Source organism: Euprymna scolopes, chromosome 19 (assembly GCF_053919585.1).
Source record: "Euprymna scolopes isolate OS-2025 chromosome 19, ASM5391958v1, whole genome shotgun sequence".
NCBI lineage: Eukaryota > Metazoa > Mollusca > Cephalopoda > Sepiida > Sepiolidae > Euprymna > Euprymna scolopes.
The window spans coordinates 93397581-93415382 of NC_136500.1; the positions used below are offsets into that span (position 1 = coordinate 93397581).

The following is a 17802-nucleotide window of genomic DNA, read 5'->3' on the forward strand; positions in this document are numbered from 1 at the left end:
AATACCAAGTGTCTATATGTCTCATATTGAAGGTGGATTTGTAAGCAATACCACGTGTCTATGCGTGTTATATTGAAGGTTGATTTCTAAACAATACCAGGTGTCTATATGTCTCATATTGAAGGTGGATTTGTAAGCAATACCACGTGTCTATGCGTGTTATATTGAAGGTTGATTTCTAAGCAATACCAGGTGTCTATATGTCTCATATTGAAGGTGGATTTGTAAGCAATACCACGTGTCTATGCGTCTCGTATTGAAGCTATGCGTCTCGTATTGAAAGTTGATTTGTCAACAATACCAGGTGTCTATGCGTGTTATATTGAAGGTTGATTTCTAAACAATACCAGGTGTCTATATGTCTCATATTGAAGGTGGATTTGTAAGCAATACCACGTGTCTATGCGTGTTATATTGAAGGTTGATTTCTAAGCAATACCAAGTGTCTATATGTCTCATATTGAAGGTGGATTTGTAAGCAATACCACGTGTCTATGCGTGTTATATTGAAGGTGGATTTCTAAACAATACCAGGTGTCTATATGTCTCATATTGAAGGTGGATTTGTAAGCAATACCACGTGTCTATGCGTGTTATATTGAAGGTTGATTTCTAAGCAATACCAGGTGTCTATATGTCTCATATTGAAGGTGGATTTGTAAGCAATACCACGTGTCTATGCGTCTCGTATTGAAGCTATGCGTCTCGTATTGAAAGTTGATTTGTCAACAATACCAGGTGTCTATGCGTGTTATATTGAAGGTTGATTTCTAAACAATACCAGGTGTCTATATGTCTCATATTGAAGGTGGATTTGTAAGCAATACCACGTGTCTATGCGTGTTATATTGAAGGTTGATTTCTAAGCAATACCAAGTGTCTATATGTCTCATATTGAAGGTGGATTTGTAAGCAATACCACGTGTCTATGCGTGTTATATTGAAGGTTGATTTCTAAACAATACCAGGTGTCTATATGTCTCATATTGAAGGTGGATTTGTAAGCAATACCACGTGTCTATGCGTCTCGTATTGAAGCTATGCGTCTCGTATTGAAAGTTGATTTGTCAACAATACCAGGTGTCTATGCGTGTTATATTGAAGGTTGATTTCTAAACAATACCAGGTGTCTATATGTCTCATATTGAAGGTGGATTTGTAAGCAATACCACGTGTCTATGCGTGTTATATTGAAGGTTGATTTCTAAGCAATACCAAGTGTCTATATGTCTCATATTGAAGGTGGATTTGTAAGCAATACCACGTGTCTATGCGTGTTATATTGAAGGTTGATTTGTAAACAATACCAAGTGTCTATATGTCTCATATTGAAGGTGGATTTGTAAGCAATACCACGTGTCTATGCGTCTCGTATTGAAGCTATGCGTCTCGTATTGAAAGTTGATTTGTCAACAATACCAGGTGTCTATGCGTGTTATATTGAAGGTTGATTTCTAAACAATACCAGGTGTCTATATGTCTCATATTGAAGGTGGATTTGTAAGCAATACCACGTGTCTATGCGTCTCGTATTGAAGCTATGCGTCTCGTATTGAAGGTTGATTTGTCAACAATACCACGTGTCTATGCGTGTTATATTGAAGGTTGATTTGTAAACAATACCAGGTGTCTATATGTCTCATATTGAAGGTGGATTTGTAAGCAATACCACGTGTCTATGCGTGTTATATTGAAGGTTGATTTCTAAGCAATACCAGGTGTCTATATGTCTCATATTGAAGGTGGATTTGTAAGCAATACCACGTGTCTATGCGTCTCGTATTGAAGCTATGCGTCTCGTATTGAAAGTTGATTTGTCAACAATACCAGGTGTCTATGCGTGTTATATTGAAGGTTGATTTCTAAACAATACCAGGTGTCTATATGTCTCATATTGAAGGTGGATTTGTAAGCAATACCACGTGTCTATGCGTCTCGTATTGAAGCTATGCGTCTCGTATTGAAGGTTGATTTGTCAACAATACCACGTGTCTATGCGTGTTATATTGAAGGTTGATTTGTAAACAATACCAGGTGTCTATATGTCTCATATTGAAGGTGGATTTGTAAGCAATACCACGTGTCTATGCGTCTCGTATTGAAGCTATGCGTCTCGTATTGAAGGTTGATTTGTAAACAATACCACGTGCATATGCGTCTCATGTTGAAGATCGATTTCTAAACAATACCAGGTGTCTATATGTCTCATATTGAAGGTTGATTTGTAATCAATACCACATGCATATGCGTCTCATGTTGAAGATCGATTTGTAAACAATGCCACGTGTCTATGCGTCTTATATTGAAGGTTGATTATTTCAATTATTTTGATACAATTATTAGTTTTCGTTTATAACAGATTGAATGTCCGATATTTTGAGAAACCACACTATGTTAATTTGTCAAAAAATAAAGTCTACTGCTTTTTTATTGATTACATGTAAACAACATGAAAAACAAAGCGGCAAAAAGGTATTAAAAACAATATTTTAGAGTGTGGAATGGCGAACCACTTTCGCATATAAATATAATATAAATGATCACTCCTTTTGGACCAGATAGTATTTTGAAGAACAGTTCTTAAAAGCGCTATTTGGCAATATCATTTGGGGAGTTAAAGTGGATGATCATTTTACGTTAAAGTTATGTGCGAAAGTAACTCTCCTTACTCTTAAGTCTAAAAAAATGATTTGATTTTCTTCTGTTTTTTTTTTTTTTTTTTTTTTTCCGTTTCACTGTCAACTGTTTCAGGCTGTTTACATGCCTAAAATGTAGAAAGTCTTTCTTTTTCTTTCTTTCTTTCTTTTTAAATGAATGAATTAGCGCAATGATACAGGATATATATCTTCTAATTTCGGTTAGATGAATTAAAATTAGCCAGGACAAAAGGATTGTCTGTCCAGGACAGGTTAGGGTTTGATTTGATGTCTGTGTGAAACAAGTGAAAGTGGGAAAAAGGAATCACGTGACGTGTTAGGGGGTCGAGCAGACGTAAAAAGTCTTGATATAAGGATAGTCTAAGCAAACTACGGTCGCTGGTCTTTCCCCCACCATGCCATGACAATAATAAAGTTTCAATAAAAGATGTGATTATGTGTCAGTGTTCATTTATTAAACTTAATAACTACTGTATAAATGTTCTTTCAGTGCAAACAAATCCAGATGAGAAAGTTTAATCATTTCTTCAAAGTCCGACTTAAAAAGTTTGAAATCCCACGTTCACCAGACGATCGATGATGATGTTTGCAATGGAGATTGTGCTATTTTGATATCAAAAATTAAACAAATGAAAGTCACGTTTTTGTATTTTTTAAAAATTTTCAGTTATGATATTTAGTGCAATAAAAATGAAATATATATATATATATATATATATATATATATATATATATATATATAGTGACTTAATAATAAAAATTAAATATATTTTTATATATATGTGACTTAATAATAAAAATGAAATATATATATATAACTACTTCATTTACTCACATAAATTTAATATACGAAAGTATAGATTTATGCGTAGACTTTAAGTATTTACTTCAAAAGTGCTCAATACGTAGGTAGAGCTAGTTAGTAATTTATAAAATATATATGGCGATTAAGTTACACTGAATATTCTGCGTTTCATCCACTGTTGGATTCGTCAGGCTTATTCGCGAATTTTGTGGTTGCTTCTTGTTTTTATATATGTTGAGGATTTCTAGTTAGCCAATCAGCTTTCTAGTATCCACCGCGCCCCCTCCTATCAGCCAATGGGCATGCATTCTATCGAACAAAGAGTCTGTTTTAGAACTAGGTTAGTGGTTTAAGGTAGATCTTTTCCCTCCTTTTATATATATATATATATATATATATATATGAATATACCTATGTGTACACACACACATGCACACATATATACATATATATATATATGTGATCGTTTATGTATATTCATGTTTATTTAATTTATTTATTTGTTTGTTTTCTATTGTTATTGTTAGTTTTAAAGCTATTTTGTATCGCTATCCTAGAGTAAGTTTTATTTTGTGAACACAGTTGTTTGCTATTTCTCGTCTACAGTTTAATAATCTATTTTACTGTAGACGAGAAATAGCAAACAACTGTGTTCACAAAATAAAACTTACTCTAGGATAGCGATACAAAATAGCTTTAAAACTAACAATAACAATAGAAAACAAACAAATAAATAAATTAAATAAACATAAATATACATAAACGATCACACATATATGTATATATATATATATATATATATATATATGTATATATGTGTGCATGTGTGTGTGTACACATAGGTATATTCATATATATATATATATAAAGTAGGGAAAAGATCTACCTTAAACCACTAACCTAGTTCTAAAACAGATCCTTTGTTCGATAAAATGCATGCCCATTGGCTGATAGGAGGGGGCGCGGTGGATACTAGAAACCTGATTGGCTAACTAGAAATCCTCAACATATATAAAAACAAGAAGCAACCGCAAAATTTCACGCATAAGCCTGACGAATCCTACAGTGGATGAAACGCAAAATATTCAGTGTAGCTTAATCGCCATATATATTTTATAAATTATTATATATATATATATATATATATATATATATATATATATATATGGCTTAATAAAAATGAAATATATTATATATATATGTGCGACTTAATAATAAAAATGAAATATTATATATATATATATATATATATATATATATATATATATATATATATATATTTATATATATATGGCTTAATAATAAAAATGATGTGTGTGTGTGACTTAATAAGTGTTCCTCTTGCTTTTCTACATAATTTTATCACACAAAACACGTGTTAAGATTTCCAGTAAGCTATCATTTATAATTAGTTGAACAAGCCACTTATCTCTCTCTCTCTCTCTCTCTCTCTCTCTCTCTCTCTCTCTCTCTCTCTCTCTCTCTCTCTCTCTCTCTCTCTTCTCATTCTACGTTGATTTAACCACAATATTCCGAGACAGAGTGACTTTTCCTTTCCAATCAATTTCCGTAGTGTGTTCATGCACACCATATACACATATGGGAATTAGATAGCAAAATAAAAGATCGCTTTACTTCTATATTATAGAAGTAAAGAGGCTTAACTTGTAACTAAACAAAATACGGGTAGTTTAATAAACTTACATGTATACTCACACACTTTCAATTCGATAAAACTGTTTTTTGATTATTTTTTTAATACAAAACGCAATTTCCGTTTATTAAATTATAGTCAAATAAATAAGGTAACAATCTCCATTTAAAATACGTCACATTAGTTAACTAATCAACCCGAAATGAAAAATTAACGTTGTAAAAATAAAAAGTTCGGCCATATTTAATATTTTATGCAGGGCTTATTTGTATTTTTTCTACTTAGACTCGAGATTTTCTTACCGAAATGTGTTAAAGATTTTTGAATTTACAAAAACATCGTGTGTGTGTGTGTGTGTGTGTGTGTGTGTGTGTGTGTGTGTGTGCGTGCGCACGCGCCTTAATGAACCGGAGAGGAGGGAAAACTCGTGGCGTTTACGAAATAAAAACTCAGTTTTCGGTCATATGCATATAAACCGTATTAAAATCTATTTTCAGGTTAGTTTTGACAGTCTAAAAATATATATTTACCTATGCGCGTGACTACCAGTCTATTAATACGTCGGAGACGCATGAAAAATTTCATGCTTCCCTCCGGTTTAAGATAATAAATGAAGTATACTGCTCGAGAAATGAATTTCTCTAAACGATTTTACCTTCATCGTAAAACATTATAGCACTCTCGTATATACAAAAAGATCTAATAGAATTTAAATCTCAAAATTTACTAAATTATTTTTAATGAAAATCCAAAACTAAAACGATAAATAAATCATAAGTCACCAAACAAAATTTTAAAACAGTAAAAAGAAACTCAAGAGTCACAAAGAAAAATTAAAATGTCACAAAAAATCAAAAAGTCACACAGAATCCAAACATGCGCGAAATTTTTAAGTTACCAAATAAACTTAAGCTTTAATAAAAGATAAAAATCTCAAGGAAAAATGAAACTTGTGTCACTAAACATTTTTTTCGTCACTAAAGGACTCAATAAGCTATTTAAAAAAAAATCAAAGTCACAAAAACTAAGAAGTTACAAAAATAAAAAAGTTACAAAATAAAATTAAAAGTCACACAAAATAAATTAAAAGTCACACAAAATAAAATTAAAAGTCACACAAAATAAAATTAAAAGTCACACAAAATAAAATTAAAAGTCACACAAAATCAAAGTAAAAAAAGTGAACAAAAATTATTTTACATTTGCCTTTTTCAACTTTAATTTAAGACAGGCATTATTCGCAGGCAATTCCAGTGACTTTCGAATTATCAAAATGTCAACCGATGTCGACGACAGGTCGTCCTTTCTTTTTTAATCAAAACCTAATTTTTAACTCTTTAAGCTGTCAATGAGAAAGTAATTTAAGGAATGATGGTTAATTCATACTTCTAAACGCAGTGAAAACATTACTTTCTTACGCGCCCCTGTCGTGTCTAAGAACTGTGACTTACTGTGTGTAATGCATACAACTATAAAATTAGAAGGAAATACTTTATATCTTTACATATTGTGAACCGGGTAAATATCTTATTTCAGTTCCATAAAGAATTTAGAGTGAAAAATGGATTTCAACATGGTTTCCAAACAAGTAATTTTTACTTAAACCATGTGTGTAAAAAAAATAAATAAAATATTAAAAACAATGTTATAACGAGTTTCATTATACACGTAACCGCCGAAATGTAGTCTTTTGCTAGGCTGTTGGATCACCTGCATCCATTCTTCTTTATTAATACTGAAAACTAAACCGGAAAATATATAGTCTCTATCTTTATTAACAAGCCGAGAAAAAGACTAGGTAATAAACAACCATGAGATAAGTTCATGACCTTGTCCTAAAGAAATGTATGGACTTTCATCGTTCTTTCGTAGGTAACCATTTTTGTGGACTTGTTTCCAAGATAACATTGTTTTCATTTCAGCGTTTTCCCATGTACGATAAAGGCCCAGTCGGTGGGGCATTAGAATACGCCGACTGCCCCCCTGCAGAGGGTAAAAGTCCCTCAATGGGGGTCCTGGATATGACCTTAAACTATAACCAGTGGTGAGGCCCCAGCTTGTGGGCTTTGGGGAGTGTGGAGCCACCCTTTAATTGCCATTGCTTCCAGGTCCACTCTGACCCGGAGTGGTAGTACCTGTTAGGGTCCCAACTATGGGTTAAATAGAAACCGACTTGAAAACAACAAATATATTCTCTTAAAAAAAAATTTTCTTCAAAATCTTTGGATTCGGCATTAAATAACCCGAAAAGGGTTGATATGCCGTAAAACAAAAACAACCAACCAACCAATCAACCATGTACGATAAAACTTGCTATGACTTACTAGGGTAAGGGTTTTTTTTTTTGGTTTTTTTTTTAACTTTGTGTAAGTAAAAATAACTTGTCTTAACAGCCATGCCAAAATCCATTTCACTCTAAAAATTTATGTGACTGAAATGGGAATTTACCTGCGAACTGTACGAGAAAAGGATCCGATGTGTGTGTGTGTGTGTGTGTGTGTGTGTGTGTGTGTGTGTGTGTGTACACGGGGAGTTAACAGCTTCCACAATCCTAAAGAAATCGATTTGGTCGAGATTCAATATCCGCAGTGAAAACGGTGCCAATTTCTCTTCAAAAACATGACCATTACTGCCATGCCCCTGGAAGAAAAAAATACTTAGAGACAATATTTTGACGTCAAACAAAATAAAACGTTTCGACATGAAAACCTTTTTTTTTTTTTATCTTAATCGAGACACCCACATCCATACAAACACTACGTGAATTCGCCTTTTAACGAAATCGTCACATTTTTCTATTCCGAAAAGAATCGCGTCTATGTATGTATGTATATATATATATATGTATATATATTTATGCATGTGTGCGATTTGATTTTTTTTTAAATAAAAATTCACGAATTAATTAATAATTTATTTGTGCTTGTCCATAACTACACCCCCTCCCACAAGAAAAGCAAAAATAAAGAAAAATCTTTATAATGTACGCACTCGTGACAAACAGAAAAAAGCATGCACCAAAAATCAACCAAATTAATTAAGTAGTTTTATTAAAAGAGAGAGAGAGGGAGGGGGGAGAAAAGAAAAGAAAAGAAAAATTGTATGGCTAAATGACGAGCGATGTTATATAACCCTTAAAATAGCTCAACAGAGAATTTAGAATCAGATTTTTGCACTATCGTAACGCATACGAACTCCCATTAAGTTTTTTTTTTCGTCATGGGTTTTCATTTTTTCTTGAGCGTGAGAGTGTATGGACGATTACCATTTTATAAAAAAGAGAAGTGTGATAAATAAATTGAAGTTGCAAAATGATATGCCTGCCTTTAAATTCGTATCTATGTATATAAAGTGCATGTGTATATGTCTATATGTGTATATGTACGTGTGTGTGTGTGAGAGAGAGAGAGAGAGAGAGAGAGAGAGAGAGAGAGAGAGAGAGAGAGAGTCACCCCTACACTACTTAACCCGTCAGTATGTATTTTGGAACACAGGTATAGGGCGTAAGGGATCTTAATGTGAGCTATATTTAGTTTTGTTTATACAAAAATGCAAAAGAGTGAATGGAAACCCTTCCTGAAAATTAAATTTATTGTGGAATATGAACAGTAGCTATTGGACATCAATTAATAATTGTTCTCATTTTTTTTTTTTTTTTTTTTTTTTTTAGAATCTGTTAAAATGTTTTTAGGAGACACAATATAAGCACAGCCTTGCATTTGAACATTCAAATATTTCAGATTTACATTAAATTTGATCCATAGTCATTAGACACCAATTAAGCAAGATTTCTTGAATTTCGGTTTCTTTCGAAGACCCTTTTTTAAACATCTTATAGAATAAAAATCATATAACGGATTTTAATCAAAATTCGAATAAGGATTCTAGACATAAGATTTTTTTGTATTATGATTTGATTTTTATCTTTGTAAGAGGGCATAAATGTGGTTCTGTTTGAGAATTACTTTTACCTGTCCTGAGACAGGTATTTTTCTTGTATACTTATAAAACTATGTGTGTTATCTTGCTTGGTTCATAATTATTTTAAATGCATACAGTTAGGTAGATGACCGTCAAATCGGAGGAGAGGTGCTAGTTATCAAAACCAGTGTGACGTCATAAAGAGTGAATGGTATTTTCCAAAAGTTGTGTATATGTACGTTTGTCTGAGAGCAGCATCGGTAGCAGCCGTAATGGCTGGTATTTTCTTTTTTTAACAGCAGCAATCGTAAGTGCTAGCTTCTGTTTTTTAATTAACCATTGCTAAAGTTCAGAAATTATATATTTAATAATATTTTTTTTAATCTAACACAACAGGTCATGGGTGGTCTAGTTATTTATGAATAAGGGGGCTTTTTAAATTTCGAAGTAATCATGCGAATTAAATTCTAGCATTCTGTAACACATCCAATTAATGTAATTGTAAAACTATTTTATCCGATAGATGTATTCCATTAATTGAATTTTCTTTTCAATTAATTATTTGAAAACCTCTATTTCTCAAAATAAAAAAGAAAGGAAAAGAAAATAAACTAAGTCTCCGACTATAGTTGAGGGCGACCCGAAGTATCCTTTTTTACTAGCCGCTAATTCAAGGAGTAGGGGAAGGCGCCACTCCATTTTCAGGATTACTCCACTTTCCCTTGATCTCTCCCATTATAATGCTGAGTGTTAAGCAAGATGGCATCATGTACTGTTTTTAAAGTCATTGGTATGATTCGACTGAGAATTGAACCCTGATCTCCCGACCCATTAGTGAACATTCTTATCATTATGCAAAAATAGGCCGGTAAAAAAACACTTTAATTTTTAAAGGGAAAGAAATTAAACTTTTAATACCACATGACTGAAAACGAGGTGCATTATGGGAAGGATCATTATAAAAATGAATGCGTTTTTAGTTTAAGAGAACTACGAAACTGTATATTAAATCATTTGCCTTTAAAAGTTATTTTACTTTTTGTCTCTATTTACTTGCCTCCCCACAAGACAGAAATAAGATTGGTTTTTAATGCAAAGTAAATTCAGCTTCCTAAAAAACGGGTCCATCTTGATTGGAACAAAAATAAAAATGCTTCAGTGTAGAAAGAATTTTCCTTCGCTGACCGAGAACAGGAAATATGAAGCGTAGTGCAAGAACCGAGACCACATTTTGCTCCTTCTCAAAAAAGTATTTTTGAACTGTTAAAGTATTTTTCTGTAATAAAATGCTTTATTTCATTTATTTGCATAATTAAACGAGTGATCAAATACGTTTATTCGAATTAAATTTTTAAATTCTAATTTTAACGTTTATTCGAACCCGAGATTACGTCAGTTTATCTGTCACTTTCAGATTTGAAAAAGATGTTGGTTTTTAAATGTGCCGATTTGAGTGGATAGCCTGGTTCTGCACGTTCTAAGAGCGAGTTTAACCATCTTTTTCCGAAGAAAGGGGTTTCTAGGGAATAGCATGTTTATCCTGCTCAGGAAAGATTTTAAATCGTGTTATTTTTAGCAGGAAAGTATCGCCGTGGTAGGTGTGTCAGAAACTAACCTTATGAATGCGTGGAAAAATATTGGATAATTCGACCTCCTGTCTTTCCAAGCTTATAACTACTCGAAAAATGTAATTCAAACCCTATTTTTTTTTTCAATTAAAGGACCAAAGACCAAAATTTTAAAAAATAACAGGTTTAATAGCAAATTATGCAATATTTGTTTTTTTAAATCGGTTTTCTTTAAAAGATTTGAAGAAAATAAACGAAATTTAACTTAGGTCGATTATAAAAAATCGAGATATCTTCCAAAAAAAAAACACTTACCTATAAAAATTACCAATCAATGTGAAGTTGCATTCTTCATTTATCCATATTTATATCTTAAAATTCATTTATTTTTTAAATAAAATAATTTTTTAAACGCCTATTTGAAAAACCCGCCATGATGCAAACATTTTACGTTTTTATTTAAAACCAGAAGTAGTTTTTTTTTATTCTTTTGAATTACGGGTGGACAGAAGGAAGTAAAAACCACACGTTCGCGTTAGCCGTCTACCTTTGCGCGTAAAGAAATTTGTGCCTCCATACCTGAAAACTAGTCACATTTTATTTATAATTTTTCGCCTTAAAAAAAAAAAAAAAAAAAAAAAACGGTTCAAGAATTTTTTTTTTTTTCTTTTCTCAAAAAATACACGAGTTTTGATTTAATATATTTAATTTCTACTTTATGGAGTGGATTTTTTTTAATATCTAAAAAAAAAAAAAAAAAAAAAAACATTGAATGAAATAGAAATAATTTTCGTAATAAAACGAAACTTTCTGTACAATATAAGAAGATCATAAAGTTTCATTTAAAAAAAAAACAAAAAAAAGGTTTTAAACTTTGGACTTTACACGTAAATTTCTAAAAAAAAAACACTTCTTTTTTGTTTTAAGTTTAAATATATTATTTATTGATCTTTTATCTTCGATTTGTGATATATAAAACTTTGGTATATGAATTAATTATTAAAGTTTTAATAGACATTTCAAAATGGGGGGTTAATTTAAAAAAACGTTTGGAAAGAGCATAAAATTTCACATTGACCCTGAAAATATCGTAAAAATTTAACCAATAGAAAAATTTTGATAGCTTTTTGAAGTTTAAAAATTGAAAAAAAATTAACTCGTAAAATTCAATTGATTTCATTACGTAAAAAAAAAAAATGGCTGCATGAAGGCGCGCCGGCACTTTGTAAACACTGATTTTTTTTGGTTTTTTTTTTAATAAAAAATAATATTTCTATTATTTTTTAAACAACTTTAATAGTTTATTTTGGAAATATTATAAAAAAAAGAAAATAAACAACCCACTTTTAAAAGAGAAATTACGAGTTATTTTTTTATATTTTATTCGCAGTTTCGTGTTAGGGGTGTCAAAAATTCACCCAAATCTTAAATGTTCACCCATCCGATATTGACCAGGCCTGGCGTCGCTTAACTTTGATGATATAATGAGAACATGAATATGTCTTAAGAAAATCCGCCCTTGTTCAGTTACAGTGAGTCCTAGGAATTAATAATATTGTTTGTTTCTCCAGTTTATCTCCTTACGTGTTGGGCGGGGCGGGGCGGGGCGGGGCGGGGCGCTATTTTACAATTTGTAATCGTTTACTAAGCTCAGATTTGTTCGTCTTTTTTTTTTTTTTTTTTTTTTTCATCTCATAATTTAAAAATATCGGTGGATCGTCGATCGAGCGTCATAAATTATGAGATGAAAAAAATGAACGAATCTCTTAGTAAACGAGTTTTGTCTCCCTCCGCACAATGACAAATTGTAAAACAAAGCCCGTGATGGGTGGTTATTTGATCAAAATTAAACAGGTGTAGGGGAAACAACTCTGTTCGTACTATCGTTTGATTGTTGCAAATTATTTCCCTTTTTTTATCGAGATTTTTTTTATTAGCGGAAAAAACACAAACTAAATGCTATACAGGCGAAGATAAAAGAAATTAAAAAAAAAGTGTTGTATAGTTTACAACCAAGAAATTGAAAATACACAAAACATTTATTTTTACTAAATAGTCACCGCTTATGAAGATTAGAAAGTCATTCAGGGATAAGAGTCACTATGTTTGTTAAGTGGACGATGAGACAACACCATGATGATTGGTAACGATGGTTGAAAATGGGCTGAATTCAATTATTTAGAAGAGGGCGACTCGACAAGAATTTGTTTACATTGGATTTGAAAACAAACATGCTATAGTCAGCTAGGAAACACAGGTGGGTAGATCTAGGAAAATCTCTGCTCATAGAAGGTCAGTTTAGCTTAAGGTATACGGAAACGAGAAGGGAAAATTATTGATAATGGTTGTAGATAGACGAGGTTTTGTTGTGAAATTTTACTAGGGGGACTATAGATTGAACTCGGTCGAGCACCTACTATGAACATAACGATGGAGCAGAAAAAGACTAGCAACGTCTCTTTTGTGGTTTCGAAGTTAGTTTTGTACAGGAAAGGCGTTCACCAAGTGTCCTCGTTAATTCCAGGCATAAAATAATAAAAAGAGGAAAGAAAATAAGAATAACGCTTACCCTAATCCGATTGGAAAATACCCGCAGGCTTAGGGTTAGTGGTATCGTAAGCATTTTTTTTTTTTTTTTTCTTAAGTTCCTTCTAAATCTGAAATTAGCGACCACCTCAAAACAAATTCGACGGCTATTTTTAATTGACAAATTCAGTGAAAATAACGAAACCAATTTTGAAATAACGAAGCTCCCAAACAGTTTCAAAAGTTTCAAACCATGCAGGTCGACAGAAAATTGCATTTTCTATCGTTTGGCAAAAGTTATTTGGCTTATTTTCGAAATCTTTTATGTTTTACTAGCGGGGACGCGTCCGGTTTTGCCTGGTTGTAAAATACGCTTAAATATGATATTTTAATTTGTCCAGATTTCGTATATATTATTATAGAGTCATGATTTCAAAAGTAAAAAAAAAAAAAAAGAAAAAAAACTATTTGCTGCTAAAATCGAAACCGAAAGCAAAACTGTAGCAATCAAAGCTGGTGACGTTACCACCATAGCAACGTAACACGCATCCGAAGTGATTGAAAATAAACTAAAATGAATGTACAAAATGTATAACGATTTTTTTCAATTTCGACTTCTTTTTGACCCTTAAAAACTATTTTAACCTTTTAAAGACCCATAAAAGACCGTCCATAAAAATCGAATCATTTGAGGTCCCTACCATGCTCTGCAACTTTTAGAAGAGTTAGAGTTTAAAAATATGGAAACAGACAGACAGATAGACATAGCGAGTTTTATAAATTAGATTTATCGTATGGAAACATTGTAAACTTAGAAGAATGAGATTTTTAGAATTTAAGAAACTGTGACAGGTTGAGCCATCCATTGAGCTCGGGTTACCAGAAAAAAAAAACGAGATTACAAAGTCAGTGAAATATTACAAAAATTAAAAGATAAAGTCAAAATTAGTATTTTTCTTCTCTAGCCTCCCCCCTCTCTCTCTCTCTCTCTCTCTCTCTCTCTCTCTCTCTCTCTCTCTCTCTCTCTCTCTCTCTCTGTATTTTTCTCGAATCCTCTCATTCTATGTAGATTTAATCACACTCTAATATCTCTTAATGTCTTAGCGATAATTTACAGAGAGGGTGACTTTTTTTAGTTAATTTATACGGTGTAATCGTACACACCGCAAAGACCTATGTAGAGTAGATAGGGAAATAATAGGTCGTTTTACTTCTACATCTAATATATACACGGCTATATGTCTGTCTGTCTGTCTCCATATTTTCAAACTCTATCTCTTCCGAATCTAAAAGCCGAAGAGCGGCGCTAGGGGCCTCAAATGGTTGGATTTTTACGGGCCATTCTTTTATGAATCTTTTGCCGATTAAAATGGTTTTTTAAAGAGTCAAAAATGGGTCAAAATTGAAAAAAGCCGTTAGACATTTTGTACATTCATCTTAGTTTATTTTTTTTATTTTTTTTAATCGTTTTTTATGCGTGTCATGTTGGTACAGTGGTAACATCACCAGCTTTGAACTGTAGCAACAGTTTCGATTCTCGCTGATGGCACCTAATTATATTTTTTTTTCTTTTCTTTTGAAATCACGACTATAATAATATATACGGAATCTGGGCAAATTAAAATATTCTATTTAAGCATATTTTACGCCCGGGAAAAGCCGGCCCTCCCCCCGCTAGTTATCCTAGTTATTTTAAGAAATTTTACTTGCATTGCATTATCTATAAGCTTAGAATAACAGACATTTTTAGTGATGCAGGAAAAACGTCTTTAAAAAATCATCATTCATGAATTTTCGAAAAAAATCAAAGGGAAACAAATAGTTGTATTCTACGAGAGCCATTTCAAAAGTAATGTCTCCGATTCCGATTCCGCCTGAATGTATCAGAGGGGATTGCAGATTGCATTGTTCCGATAACTGAACTTATACACTCATGACCTGAAAGTTTCATCTCTTTGTTGCAGATATTGACGGTGTGAGACTATAAAAAATAACCCCTGCATTGATATGCGTCAGAAGCAGAGTTGTGTCATTGAATTTCTGGCCAAAGTGCTTTGAGAATGGTGATGTCTATGTAGAAAAATAGGTTCTGGGAAAAAAAAAGGTTGCTCATTTAAATTGTATTACTTCCGTCTTTGTAGTTCTTCAACTTTGAGTTAACAAAAAAATTTTTAAAAAATAGGAGGTTTGACTTTTGGACTAACTCTCGTGTAACAAAGCATGCTCCGGGCGCCCATGCACAGCCATTGTTCTTTGCTGGCAAAAGTGCATTGAGAATGATGGTGACTATGTAGAAAAATAAATCCTGGAGCACAAAAAGGTCGCTCGTTGTAAGGGTACTGCCCTCGTCTTCTTAGCTCTTCAAATTTTTTAATAGGATGCTTTACTTTTTAAACAATTCTCAACTGGAAATGAAAAAGTAACGTAAAAATCAAAAGTGCCTTTTTATTTAAATCTTGTTAACTTTGCATGTTTAATGCATCTTCAATATACATTTGTATTTTTTCCAGATGGGCACGATTGTGGGTGTGATTTTCTAAACAATTGTGAAAGATTTTTAAGTAAAAGTGCAGTCTAATTAACAACCGAGAAATCGAAAACAAAAATTATACAATAAACAACCTTTACCAAACGAAATTAAAATTTCATTTTCTATCGTTCTGAAACTTTCTAAAAGTTCGTTTTTTTATTTCGAAATTACATTTCGACACTCTTTTTGAAGGATACAGATATAATTAAAGATTGCCGATTACAATTTCGTTCATATTCAGACCCTTCGGTACATTTAGACAATCAGAATATTTTATACAATATACATAAAACTTTAAATGAAATAAAATCAAGTGCGCTTGAAAGCCAAATCACAACGTAATATTAGGAAAGTAAACAAATACATATATATATATATTATTCCTTAATTGGAATTCATTTTTTTAGATGAGCATTATATATTAATTTATTTTTTATTTCGGACTATTAGTCTCATCTTTATTAGTTGTTGTTTTTTTATCTTTTTATTGGTTTGTTTATTCACAACGTTTCGGCCAACTATTCCTCTGGCCTTCGTCAGATCAAAAGATCAAAAAACAACAACTAATAAAGATGAGACTAATAGTCCGAAATAAAAATAAATTAAAACAAATACTTGTTTGAAATTTATAACATAAATATATTTCGGAGCTATACTCCATCCTCAGTATGTTGTTTTCTTTCTTTTTTTTTCTTTTCTTCTTTCTTGCCATGTTGTAAAGTTGGAGAAAGAAAAGTCTGTTTGACGTTAAATAAAACTTTAGTTTACGTTTACGTTATCAGGCTAAGGTATGCAGTCTTATGAACTGTATATCTTCGTCACCTTTTTGCTATCGTTATTATTTAGATTCTACACATTTCATTTAATGTGTAATTGATGGTGTTTCAATTTTTTTGTTGTGTTTGTAAATATATATAAATAGATAATTTCTACATTATAGTAAGCTTATACAATTTGAGATTTGTTGTGTAGAATTATGCTTTTTGGTTGGAAATAACGTCCTTTACATAAAAAGTTGTCTGTGTGGTTAGCAAAAATTAAAAAACTACACAATACATACCCACAACGCTGATGCATTCTTTTTTAGCATTGCCTTCAACAAGCGACAGCCACATTTTTAACATTCATTGTTTTGTGGTTCAAATGGAACAGAATTAGTTAAGGTGGGGGGGGCGATATTTAGAGCAACATTTTAATGTTATCATGCAATAATTTGATTACATTTATTACATTTTCTAACTTTTATCGGCGCTTCTACACTATCAGAACGAAATTTCGGAAATCACATGAAAACAATCGTATTTACGTATCCTCGTGTTTTTAAGATGATTATATCCAAAAATTACGAAAATCGAAAAGATAGAAAATTATTTATTAAAAGAAAATAATAGAATTTGAAGAAAACGATCGTATTTGCTTATGTAAGATACAGGAGAGTTCAAAAGGGGGGTAATTTTCCGTTTCGATTTAAACAAGATGGCCGCAGTTTTCCCCCTGCTGACACGATTCCAGTTTTTTTTTTCTTTTTTTTTAATAATTCAATAATATTCGGGTAATTTAGACTGCATAATTTGGAGGATAACATTGTAATTTATTAGAATTGACAAAAAAAAATCAGTAGAAACCATTGTTTTTTATCTGAAGATCGCATTTATCGACTACAAAATTTCGTTCTGATAGTGTAGAAGTTCCTTTTTTCCTTTATTCGTAATTGTACAATTACAAAATGAATTTGAGAGTTAAAAAACACCAACTTCAGACTATTATCCCCGTCAACATTATTTATCTTTAGATTAGCTTGACAGAAGAGCGGGGTAGATATTAAACTCGATGATGGCCAGACCCATTAAAAATAATAATACAGTAATATATTTGCTTAATGCTATATTTGAATTCACAAGTGTTCAATATCTTGCGTTTTATTAAAATATTTTGTACTAAAGAAGGAACTCGGCGTTGCCGAAGATCAATACTAGCAAAAGGACAATATTCGTAAATGATATATTTTTATTCAAAATATTCAATACTCAAGATAAAGCAGATGCGTTTTATCGCCGCATTGCCCGGGAGCAATAACTTCAATATGTTTCCTTAAAGCGACGTATTCTATACAGGGAATTTGACGTTTCCTGGGAGCAACA

General features: G+C 31.9%; 1 protein-coding gene across 1 annotated transcript in view; it reads right to left on the reverse strand.

Moving 5' to 3' along the window:
- Positions 1–7623: 7623 nt before the first annotated feature.
- Positions 7624–17802, reverse strand: part of LOC145239840 (uncharacterized) — a 67735-nt gene continuing 57556 nt past the window's right edge. Inside the window, exon 13 of the mRNA XM_080103387.1 lies at positions 7624–7756. Coding sequence (XP_079959513.1) covers positions 7693–7756 — 64 coding nt within the window. The 3' untranslated portion in view covers positions 7624–7692. The remainder of the gene's footprint in view (positions 7757–17802) is intronic.